This window comes from Apodemus sylvaticus, chromosome X (genome assembly GCF_947179515.1).
Source record: "Apodemus sylvaticus chromosome X, mApoSyl1.1, whole genome shotgun sequence".
Taxonomy (NCBI): Eukaryota; Metazoa; Chordata; class Mammalia; order Rodentia; family Muridae; genus Apodemus; species Apodemus sylvaticus.
The window spans coordinates 104,697,068-104,711,872 of record NC_067495.1 but is presented as its reverse complement, the minus strand read 5'-3'; the positions used below and the strand labels follow the sequence as shown (position 1 = coordinate 104,711,872).

The 14,805-nt window shown below is 36.8% G+C and overlaps 1 protein-coding gene across 4 annotated transcripts in view; it reads right to left on the bottom strand.

The window, feature by feature from the left end:
* Pak3 (p21 (RAC1) activated kinase 3) overlaps positions 1 to 14,805 on the bottom strand; it is an 84,348-nt gene that overhangs the window by 11,124 nt on the left and 58,419 nt on the right. For all 4 annotated transcript variants that reach the window (XM_052170824.1, XM_052170825.1, XM_052170826.1 and 1 more), the window contains 5 exons: positions 7,771 to 7,819; positions 7,236 to 7,348; positions 5,747 to 5,864; positions 4,037 to 4,136; positions 3,381 to 3,577 (listed from right to left, as the gene is read on the bottom strand). In XM_052170824.1, the coding sequence (XP_052026784.1) occupies positions 3,381 to 3,577; positions 4,037 to 4,136; positions 5,747 to 5,864; positions 7,236 to 7,348; positions 7,771 to 7,819 (577 nt within the window). The remainder of the gene's footprint in view (positions 1 to 3,380; positions 3,578 to 4,036; positions 4,137 to 5,746; positions 5,865 to 7,235; positions 7,349 to 7,770; positions 7,820 to 14,805) is intronic.

Here is a 14,805-nt window from a genome sequence, read left to right as displayed (position 1 = left end):
TGGGTCACAGAGCAACGTTTCTGGCAAGGCCAATTACACTGAGTGTAAAGACTCCAGGGTCTAGGGGGTACAATGAGAAGACTGTCTCCTTTCTGTCTCGGGAAGAGTTATCAACATCGTATCATTAGTACACCTAATAACCCTCTGGGCTTTAAAAAGCATTTCATGAGTATATTAAGTTACTTATTTACATTTTAAAATCTCAACCCTTTTATTACCAGGCATAAGTATTTGATTTTTTTAAATCAATAGTTAATTTTTTTGTATCACATGTATATCTGCAATCAATTTTTACAGTTTGCTCAGATGAATCCAGCACAACAGCAACAACAACAGAAATACAAGTCACAGAGAAAGGTAAGCAACTTTGTAATATACAGCCTGAGACTTTACCTTGAATCTGCTCTGTTTAATGCTACCTAATTACTGTAATTATACTGAACTCCACAGAATTCTCTCTTTCATAGGAGTGGTTGGGCCACAGGATAAAAGTTTGTTTGAGAAATGCTGTATCCATTAAGTGAGTGAGTAAAAACTACTTTAAATATCCTTTCTCCTCATGTTCATGAATTTCTACATATATTTTCTACAGTGAGCTAAGCATAGAACTCTGTGATTTATATAAATTATTCATGACTTTCATGTGGATTTGACAAGATGGATATTATCCCTATTCCCAGAAAGGAAACAAACAGGGTTAGAAATGTTTGAAGTGACTTGCAAAATGGTCCTGAGCTTTTACATTACACGGTCAAGACATCCATGGATCTGTCTGACTACTTAACTGAGTTTCCCGTCCCCCCACAAGTGCATGCCACCCTTTACAGTCCCATCTTATCTTCTTCTCCTCACTCCCTCAATAGTCTTCCCATGGGTTCAGTGAATGTTTTTTTTCAAATCCCAGATAAGGGCATCTAAACCCAGACACTGTGTTTTCTCTAAGAAAACACCAGGACAGCACATTTAAAAAGAAAGCTTAAGAGTATTTCTGGTGTCTGGAAGAGAAGAGCTTCAGAATCTGGCTGGCTCAACATGGACTTGTTGATTAATCTTCCAGAGACTGATGGTATGAAGAGAGTAAGACAAAAAATTAGTCCGTCCTTATCAGTGGAATTCAAAAATGATCTTTTTTACATCTCTATTTTTTTTGTTCATAGTCTTAATGTAAGTTTCCTGAACTTTGTGGTTTATTAATCTGCAAGTACTTGTTTTTATAGAATTCTAAAAGACAAACTATTAATTATGAGTTCTGATCTCAAGCTAGAAGATGTCTATGGAGATTAAAACCTGTTTCCTTTTATTTCCCCCTTGTAATTAGAAGTCTTGCTAAAGGGAGATCAGTTATGCCTGGAAAACAGAAGAGAGAAAGAAATGTATTCCTGAGACCAGTTGCCTTCCAGAGCCATTTATTTAATCCTTAAATTCTCCAGGCCACAAATTACTCAGCAGAAAGCAGAGAGCAAACTAGCTATGATCTGTTTAGTGCCACTACACGGGAAATCCATAGAAACAACAGACCTGATGTGTTTTTTCAGTGATGTTTCCTAATGGGCAAAGGTACTTAGACAATACAGAAAAGCTCTCCTAATTATCCTAATGCACTGTTCCACAGGCTAGGGGTGGACTTGAGCAAAGCCATGGAGGGCTGACCCACAAATGAGGGGAAAATGCCCCTTCTTTTCCACTCAGTCCTGTGGGCAGCTAACCAATGCACACATCTCACTTCCAAACTGTTTTGTGAGACAAGCGTAACAGCCCTACAATTCATTAGGGCATTCTCTCATATCTGTTGTTTTTTAATCAGTGTAGAGACTAGAATCAGCAGTCAAGTACCAGAGTAGAATCAAAAGGAGGAAGAATTAGGGGAGGCTTCTCCCTCTATATTGAAAACATGGCTCACAGTTATACAATTTTCAACTGCAAAAACAACTAGATGTTTAGTCCACAGATTTCTTTGCATATAAAGAAAATCACATATATTTGGCTTGAATATAGATTTTCCAAACATAATGAGAATACACTTGACTGATTACTAAGGGTAATGAGTTTGTATATAAAGGATAAAACACAGTATTAGACTATAATAGTAACACAGACAAAGGCCTTTGGCATTGATGCTGTGTATTAGTTTTAAGAGTAGATTTGAGTTCTGTTGGCTGACCCCTGTGGTTGAATTAGGGAAGGCTGAAAGAAGCTGAGGAGAAGGGTGACCCTGTAGGAGGACCAGCAGTCTCAGTTAATCTGGACCCCCGAGATCTCTCAAACACTGGACCACCAACCAGGCAGCACACACCAGCTGATATGAGGCCCCAACACATATACAGCAGAGGACTGCCAGGTCTGTGTTCATTCAGAGATGATGCACCTAACCCTCAAGAGACTGGAGGTCCCAGGGAGTTTAGAGGTCAGGTGGGGTAGGGGTGGGGACACCCACATGGAGAGAGGGGAGTGGGGAGGAGGTATGGGATGTGGAACAGTCAAGGGTGGATGAGGGGGCTAAAATAAGGAGTGTAAAACTTAATTAATTAATTAATTAATCAATTAAAAAGAGTAGAATTGAATCTGTGGCTATTTCCTTCTAAGAACAATCTCCTGACATTTATGTATTTGAAATACTGCTTCTGCATTACTGTCCGGCTACATCCAACCTAATAGCTTCTGACTTACATTCAGTTAAACAACTGATTATGTTCCGTTAAGCAACTGATTCTTTTGTATTTATTTGACGTTTACCCTCATGATCAACTGCACATCTCTGAATAAAGACAATGGGCTTAGGCTCCAGAATCATTTGAGGATCAAACCTCCAATTATGTAGTAGGAAACTGAGTTCTATAACTCAAATAATTTTCGTTTCTCTCCTATTTGACAGTCCTCTAATTATGTTTGTGATTTCCCCACGCTGGTGCTATGTCTATGACTGTTTTATTCAAAGTCAGTCAAGCTGTTCTTGCTCAATGACTTGTTACTGATAACAAAGAAAAATCCAACTTAAAAATGGTAAGTGTTCTGGAAATGCATGCTTTTACTTTGTTAAAATAATTATAAAATAAAGGTTTCCTAAGTGGATCATTTAACCATAGCATGAGTTACAAATGCCCATCCTTCCCACACCTTTCCTTTCATCCATTTCTAGAGTTTTTTTTTAGCAGAAAGATGTACAGTAAAGAATATTAAGTGTTCTTGTTGTTAGAGGGACTGATAACAAGGCACTTCAAGCTCAAAGCAATTTATACATCATAACTCATTGTTTCTGTGTTACTTATTCCAAAAAAGTTTCAGTTCTGACCAGTTTGGGGAAATCATAAAGTGGTATTTTTTTCTTCCTCCTATTTTTGGGGGTGGGTGGGTTAAGAAGTACCTAAATTTTCCTGACTTACCCTGAGTGGATTTTCATTAAGGTAAGGGGGTTCACCTTCCACCATTTCAATGGCCATGATTCCCAGAGACCAGATATCAACTTTTGGACCATAAGCTTTTCGAGTTACCACCTCAGGAGCCATCCAATAGGGAGTTCCCACCATAGTGCTTCGTTTACTTTGCTCGGGAGTGATTTGGGCACAGAACCCAAAATCAGCTGTAGAGAAGAACAAAAATTTATTAAAATGGTCCAAATAAAACTTTTGCAATAGCTTGATTTTCTCATGTTGCAAAAACCTTCCTTTAATGTTAAAGTGAGTTCTCACAAGTGCCTAACTCATCTCCCGATCCTTCCCTGATCTCTCATCATCTTCAACAATGGACACAAGTGCTGCTATTTTCAGTAGAATTCCATCGAGTTACCTCCCAGTGCTTTCCATCTTCCAGTTAGTTTTTTTTTCCATCTACTAATTTTAGACTCCACTAGAATCTAAAAATCTAAAACCTTAAATCTAAATCTGGTTACAATCTATAAGAGGAGACTATCAGACAGGTTCTTTAATTCAAATAAAGCTCGAATTGTTTTCAGGCACATCAATTTTAGTAGGCATTACCTTCTCAAGAGAAACATTAGAAGAGCAGAAATTCCCTAATATTTTGGAATGAAAATACCTACTCAGTTTAACAGAGCCATCCATCCCGAGGAGAATGTTGTCACTTTTTATGTCTCTGTGGATCACTTGGTTTGAGTGTAAGAAATCCAAAGCTTGGAGGCACTATTGGATCAGAGGAAAAAGTTCTAATTATATTACAAAGAATTTTTAAAATTATATATATAATTTCCAGGCAAAATTTTGGAAAGGTTGTGATTTCATACTGCTAAGTGAAGTTGAATAGTGAATGCTTTAACACCATTTTCAAGCCACATCAGCAATTACAACATGAAGGATACTTAATCTTATATATTTGAGGGCTCCCATACCATACTATAAACCAAACCATGAAGAGAATAAAGCAAGGAACACTACTAATCATCACTACAGTCCTATTGACCAGTTAGCATAACTATACTTTGCTCCGGTTTTCTACATGATGTGGATTCAGCTTGGTCTCATACAGATGTTGCAATCCTCAGTGTACACGAGGAGGTGTGATTCAGTGGATCTAGTGTGGGAAAACAAGAATGTGCAAGTGAAATAATTTACTAGGGCTGTTTCAGATAGTTTTGAGGATGGCTTTCAGTTCTAAAGTAACTAAAGGTACTTGTTCAGAAATGTCTTTGCCTTGCAATACTAAAAAATACAAAATACAGGCTCAGGTAGGATATCCTACAAAGTGAATATCAACTCCATTTCTGGCATGGAAGAAAACATGATTTGTTGCTATATCTGTATGTGTAGAGTAGGAAAAATGGGAAGAAGTGGGGGCAAAGAATGAGGAAATTGAAGAGAACCTTGTTAGCAGAAAGATTATGTAATATTATTTAGCTTAGTTGAACTTTCATTGGTTTTCAAGTTTCCATTTCATTTTGTAGAAAATTTCATAATGATACTCCAGTGAAAATGTATGTTGTAAAAACAATATTGATCAAAATAATAAAACAAAATGCCATCAAATTGTCTAGAAACTAAATGTACTTTCATCTCTCATATGTGACAGAATCTCAGGCCCACTAGAGGCCTGTAAGGAATATTCACAGAATACTGTGAAAGCAATTACTTTCTGTGGTTGGGGTAAACTGTTTAAACTGCTTTCTAGGGTCTGTGAGATAGTTCAATAGGTCACAACACATGCTTCCTCACTTTACAACCTGAGTTCAATTCCCAGAAACCATATGATAGAAGTAGAGAACTAAGTCACAAAAGTTATTTGATATCCATATATACACATACTTCACACACACACACACACACACACACACACACACACACACACACATATATATATATATACACACACTAAAAATTTAAAAAATAGCCTTCTAGAAAATAAGAATATAATGAAGTCTGTATTTTATGAGATTTATATGGATCATGCAGAACACAACAATTATCTTATATAAATTCACTACAGATCAGAAAGGCATTCCATGAGAACATAACAATTGGCCATGTTCACTAACACTTCTGCATATGAGCTTAGATGCAGTGTCTCCTGAATGGCATATTAGAGCTTATAAAAGCCAAAGAAGGGTGACTAAATAAGGGTCTGGTGAAGGTGATACAAGGGCATGGCATTAAGCTATAGTTTTTAATACATTTTCCATTTTTTTTTGCAGTAGAAAAGTATGCTGTTGTTATTTTGATGCTAGAAAAATCTGAATAACCAGTAAGAAAGAATTGGCAAACTTTCTTTCTCACCAACAAGAAACATTCTCTTTTCTTACCTCTCTACAGACAGCTGCTATCTGTCCTTCATCCATACAGGTTTCTGTGACCACATCAGTCAAAGAGCCACCAGCCAAGTATTCCATGACTACCCACAGTTCATCACCCACTAAGTAGCTATAAGAAAAGAAAAGAAAAGAAATGAAAAATGCTTTGGCTTTGGACTAAGAAAGTAAGTAGGGCGTCTAATATTCTCTGGCCTTATTTGTAATGAAAGTCGATTGTGAAAAGGGCCACGCCAAGTATCTTTATGTGATTGTTGAGAAACAAACTTTAGTGCTCAAAAATAGGGACTAAGGTCACTGGATAACCTCAGATTTCAGGAAAACAGTAGGAGGTTTTGGAAATCAGTTCTCACAACCTTTTTATAGATAAGAGTAACCCTAGTGATGCCACTCTGCCTTAATACGCATGTGTATGCCTGGTATAGTGGCATATACCTGTAACCCCACCTACTTGGGAGGATAAAGCATGGCAACTCTGAGTTTAAGGCTAACCTCAGGTAAGTGATAAGTTCCAGGCTAGCCTGAGTTACAGGGATACTTAAAGAACAAACCAGACAACCAAAATCCTATCTCGCTTTATTTTCTGTGCTGTTCAAATTATACAACTTTAGGGATCCACAAGGCAAATCTCTTAAAATTCAAAATTCGCAGGTTCCATTATCATTAATTATGGAGAAAAACCGAGAAATAAGACTTTTTAAAAAGTACAAATAGGAGGTTTTACAAAATAAATGCAGGAATTGAATTAATGTCACACTGTTGCAGATGGGTCATAAAGGGCACTGCAAAACAAAACAAAACAAAACAAAATGCTGATTCAAACTTTAAAATTCATTTGTCCTTCTATCTCTCTACCACATCAATGTCTATTGACCTAACACTGACAGCAAGCCCTTAAGCGCACAGAGGTTGAGATCTAATCTTCTTTCCTTTGCATCCCATCAGAGGATTCATCAGAGTGGTGCTAAGCATACAATGACTGAAACTCAGAAGATGTTAACCAGGGGAGAAGAGTTAGCTCCATCTTTAAGTGCCTATTTGTAACACACCCTTAATACCACTGATGAAAGAGACATTAATTACCTGCTTTAGGAAAAAGGTTGAAGATTAAAGTCCCAGTTGCCCCAACCTCACTGTCAGTTAATCATAAAGTACCCATTAAAGCAGGGCTGTTGTCTTTACTCAGCCTCTCAGGGGCCGTATGGCTCCAAAATAGACATGTGATGAAATGTTTAAAACACCACTGCTTTCTCCTATACATACTAGTATATTTCCTGCTAATATGGAGCCATTTCCCTCCAAAGGAAACCATACAAGCTACTTACATTTAGAACTGGGTCCATCAGACATATTTTCAGGTGTTTGATGGTTCATGAAGATTTACTCTTTTACTTTGTATCATTTCAGAAATATTTTTAAAGGATTATACAAGAAAATAACATCTCAGGAAGAAAATATGCAAATAACAGGATAAAACACTTACCTATCTAAATAATTGACAATATTGGGGTTCTTATTTTCCCTCATGACAAGAATTTCATTAATAATTAATTCCTTTTTGGGTTGCTGTTGAAGGTTCATTTGCTTTATGGCCACCTGAATAAAACACAAGAACATGACCGTTAAAATATACATGGGGACTGGAAAGATGGCTCAGAGGTTAAGAGCACTGACTGCTCTTCCAGAGGTCCTGAGTTCAATTCCCAGCAACCAATATCTATCTATCTATCTATCTATCTATCTATCTATCTATCTATCTATCTATCTATCTATCTATCTATCTATCTATACATACATATATGAATATAAATATATAAATACACAAAGTCTTTACTATGTTGAATCCGTTCTATAAACCTGCACCGTGTCTTTGGTCAGCATTACCTACTTCAGATGTTTTGCATACCAACAAATAAATCTCCCATCCTAACCTAGTGCTACCCACTAGACACAAGTTATCAACAAGAAACCTTGATATACACAAAATATAGTAATAAAGATCAAATAGTGGCACATACCTCTTGTCCAGTGGCGATGTCTAGTGCTGTGTAAACAGTTCCTGATGCCCTGGAAAAGTGAAAATTATCCAATGAATAAACCATTCACGTTACTGATATTTTCCCATGTATGAAAAATGTGATTCATTTTCAAGTGAGTTAAGTTAGCAAGATCAAGACTCAGTAATGAGGTAACACAAGGGCAGTTTCTTAACAATTATTGAAGGAACACTTAATACTAGATCTACTGTCTTAGCAAATTGTAAGTGCACAGTATTGAAACAACTGCCTTATATAGGAATTACATCAGAGTCTAACACAATGAATCCTTTGTAGTAGACTGGGACCTTTCACTAGACTTTCTGGCACCAGTTCCTGGGCCCTGCACTATGTGTTCGTAAAATTAACATACTGACCTTCCTCTCCTAGGGAAACCCTGTACTATTTTTCAAATTCTTTATGTTTTTAGACAACCAACATTGCAGGCCTCTGATTGTGCTAAAGTAAATTTCAGAAAAGAATAGCTCATCTTTTGCTTAGGCAACTGTAACTCAGCCATTATTTTTAGCATACAGATAGTTATTTTATGCATCTCTAACCCTTCATTTAGTGAATCAGTTTCAGTGTGTCACACAAAGGAATGGCACTGTGGCTCTGTTCTAGAGCTTCCGTACTTATTTTTATTTTTGCTAAATTTCTCAACAATTTCTTTGAGTTTTCACTCCTGTGAAATAAATACCTATCTTTCTTAACCTAACATTCCTTAAGTCTTCATAGTATTTATGCTTCTATTTTAACTTTACTTAGATTTCCCCTTGCTTTGCAAAGAGACAATGTATTGTCCAGCTGAATTTCCAATATCTTTTTGTAAATAGCACTTGTTTTCTGAAGGTCTTCTCATCCTTATCTTCAGTCAAAGAGGTATCTATTTCGTGGTAGCAAGCAAAACAAATAGAATAACAGTCTGTCCAATGATTGATTCATTTACTAGGCATTATAATGCTCTAAGATTTAGGTTGAGTTAAGAAAAATTATCTATCTGTCTATCTATCTATCTATCTATCTATCTATCTATCTATCCATATCTTTCTCTCTCTTGACCCTATGTAACTCAGAATATCCTTGCTGGTGATCTTTCTACTTCAGCCTCCCAAATATTGGAATTATTGTCATGAGGCATAACTGTATGTCAGGAATTTCTTTATGACTCTTCTCCCTTGATGATCTCAAAAGCTTGGTATGATTATGTCACCTGCCCCCTGAAAAGGAAATGGATAGTGTAGTATAAGAATTCTTTGACTAATAGCAGAGTTTTGAGACTCTTTCACCATCACAAACTGTGCAACGTGGGGCAAGTAATTTCCCCTCACTGAATTTCAGTCCATTCAGAAAGAAAACAATGACCATAGTAGCAGTAAGCATGTATTGAATGTGTTCTATGTGTCAGAAACAGTGTTGAGAAGTTTATAGACTTGATTTTATGAGATTCTCCCCTATATTTATATATAAAGTAACTCTATTATTCTCATCTCATAAATCAGGGACCTGAAAGTAAGAAAGATTGAGTAACCTTTCCAGGCTAGTCAATGTACAAACCACATTCTGCTTAGCTTTAAAATTAGGTTTTGAAACTAGGCTAATATCAGACTTAATCTCTAGGTGGTACATGAATAAGCACTTGGTGATTCTAAACACATATACTTATATCAAACAAATCTGTTTTCATTATTGTATATTGTCGATTCTATATTCAGAACTCAATAGTTGATGCCCAATAAATATTTGTTGAATGAGCACATTAATAAAAACATTCTTAAGCAAAAATTCAATTGCAACAATACCTTTCCTTTCAATAATGAAAGTATTTCACCCAACTGAATCTTCAGGATAAACTTCTTTCTTGAAATAAGAGATCAGACATTCCTGAGTTGGGAGCCAGTGTGTGAATTGTCCTTTTGAATTCAGAATTAGATTGAATTCAGAGGACTAGATTGACTCGATCAACCTGATGGGTACTTCAGCACCAGTAAGCCCCGAGGAGCTCTTCAAACCTAATTGCAAACTATGCTTTTAAATAAAATCTTTATTTGGTTTATTTCCAGATATCTAAAACACATGCATACCTCCAGATGCAGAAGAATGACAGTATCTGTAAAATGAGGTCCTAGAAATTCCTCTCTTCTACAACTTCAGAGTATCAAATGACACAATCTAAGAAAGCAAATGGCTCTGAGCCCAGATCATTACTGAAGCTTAATATGGCCACTGCTGTTATTATTCCTTATTGCTGCTGTAGCTATTCCTTCCACAGCAGAAAAGAACTGATTTTACTGACTGTTGGCTAGAACCTCTCAATACCCCAATCCTAACAACCTTGCTAGCATATCTTTCCTTTTCAAAAAGCGTGCGGTTTTAAAAGGATGATTGATCTGTTGGAACACTTCATGGAGATGCTTCAGCCTCTCCCCTGAGAAGTGGTTTTACATTTTTCTTTTTTGTTCTCTTTAAGCTTAGAATACATTAAGTAAAAACCATACATAGGGATTTATAATATAAGTTGGATAGGAACTAGTCTAGTTAAATCTAGGGTGACAAAAGGCTAGATTGCAAGCTGACTTCTCCCCATTCTCCAACCATTGAAGCGTATTTCTGCTGTCAGAGGGAATAAAACCATGATTGAGTGGAAGTGCAAGAGGGATTAGTGTTTAGCATCTTTGGACATTTACCTTGAAATCTGTTGTTTTCTTTCTTTCCTTTTCTGCATTCCCCCCCCCCCACACACACACTTCTTTCAGCATTTTATTGACTTAAAATTGTTTGAGCCCTAATCCTGAAACCCCAGTATCCTGGGAATTACAAGGATAGACTTAACAATAATTTAACGCCCTGACATCCTAGAGCATGAGCTACTACCTAAAACTCAACAGCTCACCTTCCTCTGTCCTCCCCTCACCTTAATGGACAGATGCAATTGTTTAGGAGGAGACATTTCCTCCTTCCTCCTCCTCACTTTTGTTCTGTCTAAAAATGTGTTCATATAAACATCCGCAAACCTAAAATATTATTATATTACTGATCAATAAGTTACTGTTTTGACCAACTTCTCTAAGGGACCTTCAACTAAAAATGAATAAATTCAGATAGTGTAGAAAAACTTAGTACCTTCTTGCCACCCCAGCTAGCATACCTAATATATCACTGAACTCCAAGTATTTTTACACTTCAAGAATTGAAGGTTGAGTTCTGACTTAGTTACATGGGAGGTTTATTGCTTCATCTTAATTTTAAAATTATCATCTTATCAGTTGGCATCTTAGGGCATAAATATGACAGAAATCAAACTGATAAAATGGGAATAAAACCCATTATTCTCTGGCATATTGAGTTTGTCAATTTGAATCTTCTACTTTTTGCTAGCCACTTCATTATATTTATTCTTTTATCTCTCTATTCTTGTTATATAGATCTAACGCTATAAGAAGAATATCCATTTATTATAGGAATGCTCAGTTCCTCAGATGGTATAAGGAAATTATACATAGTAGACCTGAATGGAAAACCAGGTCATCCCAGTTTAACCTCCCCATTACAGATGGGAACTCCGAAGCCTCAAGGATGGGAAGGTTATGCCTGACATGAAACAACTAAGTAGCAATGTTCTCCTAACTATGAGGTAGAATTATTTTAATACTCCAGTGTGGTTAAAAAATATTAAACTAACTACGGGCCCTCATCAATTAAGTATAGCTCTCAGTTTTACACCAAATGCTTTATCAGTAGCTTGTCCTTGATGTGGCCAAATGCATAACCATCAAATGGCAACGCTGCCCTTTTTATCCTGAAGGTTCTAGAAAAAAACAAACAATTCACAGTCTTTCCCCTTTCCCCACAAGTCAGTTTATCACCATTCTCTATCACCATTCTCTATCACTTATTTTTTTAAGAACCAATGTCAAACCATGTTAAATAGTTGCCAGGGCAGCAACATGGAAAGACTAATAGTTGAGATAAATCATTTTGATGTCAACATGCGAATGAATTAGAGGATGGTCGGGGGGGGGGGCAGGCAAGAAAGTAAGGCTAAGAGCAACTTTGCAGAGTGCATAAAGAGAAAAAAAGCAATAGGAAACAATGTAGTGCACAGCGAACTCCGTGGGAATGAGTGAGGTCACGAAGGGATAGTTGCTATTCCCTTTTAATGTTTTACAACTTGAAGTGTGGTGCTAATGAGGCTGCAGTCAGGAACATAAACGACATTAGTATGGTTACTTTTTCTATCTATTCTTCCTTTTCTTCTTGTTGCTATTAGAAATCCCTTTATCATTTATTGAGACTGTCTCTCTGCCAGTCTGCTGCAATGAATGAGGTCCTTTAGTGCCACTATGTGCAACGCTAGTTGCCTCATTTTACAAACGAGTAAATTGTAACTGGGCAAATGATGAGTAGTTTGCTGTGGTTATACAGCTAATAGCTGAGAATGGTCCTTGGTCAGGTAAAGGCTCAACAGAGGCCCCAACAAAGGGAAACTGAGGGGGGCAGGAGGGAGTGTGTCAGGTGGAGAGGCATATATGTGGAAGGAGGGGGAGGGGTTGGAGGTTTTCAGGGAGGGGGGATATATTGGGAAAGGTTTTACCATTGGCAATGTAAATGAAGACAATATTCAATAAAAAAATGCACCAGTTTGATGCCATTGCTTAATTTTTCAACTACATCGTTTGCATGCTCCATTTTCTTTACATTTTATTATATCTTAAGTTAATGTGCACATTAGTGAGTTTTGTTATGGCATTTCCATATGTACTTTGTTATTCATATCCCTTCACTGTGACCCTTCTCCATGACTAATCTCCTCTTTCAACAACCATATCCTTTCTATTGTCATGTTACATATATTGCATTACACTTTTTTCCTCCTTTTCCCTTTCCCTTGAGATCTCTCTCTTTTTTTTTTTTCAGGAGAGGGAGAATGGGGGAAAGATTGTGGGAGCGGGTGACCAGGAGGGAGGCAGTGAGCAAGATATAAAGTGAATACACTAAAAAAGGGAATAAATAATGAGAATTTAAACAGAAAAATAACCCCCTCACACACACATACAAACACCCTTAAATATAGGTTTCATACATGAGAGAAAATATACAGTATTTGTTTTTCTGAGTCTGGTTTATTTTGTTCAACATAATGATTTCCAGTTGCATCCATTTTCTGGAATATGATTTCATTTTTCTGCAAGGGTAACTGTTCCACTTTAACACTAGGTCTTAAGCATTGTCGTTAATGCTAAGTGCAATTGTGGTTCTTCCTCAAATTCATATTTGTATTTGTTATGTTAAGCTACCACTCCCAAATACTCTCCTTACCCCTATGTTTTCTGCTCATGTCATCCCCATGTCCATGTTAGCCCATTCAGTTTGTCCCAGGGCATGATGTCTTTTATTCTTTTTGACATAAACATACATAGTAGTTCTTCTGATTTTCTCACTCAAGTAAGATATTCTGTGTGGCTGAAATTGATCAGGAACTGTCTTGAATATTTAAGAAAAGTACTACTTAATAGGTTCTTATATAGCAATTGTTTTATTATATAAATGCACTTGACATAAAGTTTCACAAACGTGCATTTGATACTATTACTCATGCCCTTTTGTGCTGAATAAAATATGACAGTAAATGTAAAATGCAACCACCCTGAATGGATGTAAAATTCCTGAATGGGACTTAAATATCCATTAAGAATTGTGAAGAACACTGTATGCAAAGATGTTAGGAGTGATGGTTCCTTTTTCTCCGGAAATTTATTTCTCAAAAATATGTCACTAAGGTAGAAAATAAAATAGAATAAAATTATGTAAGTCACGCCGCCTCATGACTTAAGTATATAAATGCAATTAGAGCCAGGTGGTATAACCTTTAATTAATGAGATGACAAAATTCAGTGGAATACTTTTCTGTTGTTTAGCTAGGACATAGCTTTTCCCAGATCATTCATGGTCATCTGTTTCTAAACAGAGCTGTAACACACTATGGATGTGAAGCCAGAAAACTCAGTGGGTTATCGTCCAGTGATAATGAGTCCACAGTTACAGAGCTTAATCCCTGGAAATGCCAGATAACTTTCAGTTACTTACTTCAACATTAAGTCTAAGCAGCTGTTTCAAAGTGTGTGCCATTGGTTTCAAGAGGGCCTGGATGTGAAGGGGGTGGGGGGGGCAGGTGGCTTAATTCAGGCTCATTACTAAGGCTGGAAAAAAAAAACAACCTAATATGTAATCTCTGCTAATGGCATTTGAATGTGGCATCATCTTTCTTTAGAGGGGACAGCATACAACACAAGGCATTTAAGAGCATTAAGTAGAACAAAGGGCATCTTCCATCGGCCTACAAACATTGTTTTTCACAAATGCTAATGTATTTCCAATCTCCTCCATCACAAAGCCTATTATAGAGCTTAGACTATGTCTGTATAGGGCCCCATACATGTCTTCTGCCTTGCATGGTCCAAAGTATATCCAATGAGGAAGCAAATACTTTTTAGGTGGGTGATCAAATGCAAAGAATACCACACTAGACACCACTTCTATTCTTACTCTGAATGAGGAGGACAACAACAACAACAAATGGGCCAGAGGTTTACTCTCAGCACTTCCCCATGAGCTCTAAGCAGCATACTGTTTGGTAGGTTATCTAAACCAAGCAGCGATTCATTGTCCCGTTTGAGAAAGGAGGGCACTGGGGTGCATGCCAATTAGAGCAAAGTGTACAAATGCATGTATGAACATGCCAGAACTAAATGTATTCTTTGATATGTTAACCTAAAAATTAAATAAATTCCCCTCAAAGAAATAAGATTTAGAACTATTCATCTTCAACATGGGAACTTCACCAGAGGCTGTAATGAGGACTCCTCAGGGAATATTAGGGAAAAATCTGAAAAATACATTATACAGTATATTGTCTTTTAAAACTTTAAAACAAATCTAAAGGGGCCAGTATTGGGCGTTTGAATACATGTGAACTGGTAATACAACTTAATTGCCATTGTAACAAATCAATTATAT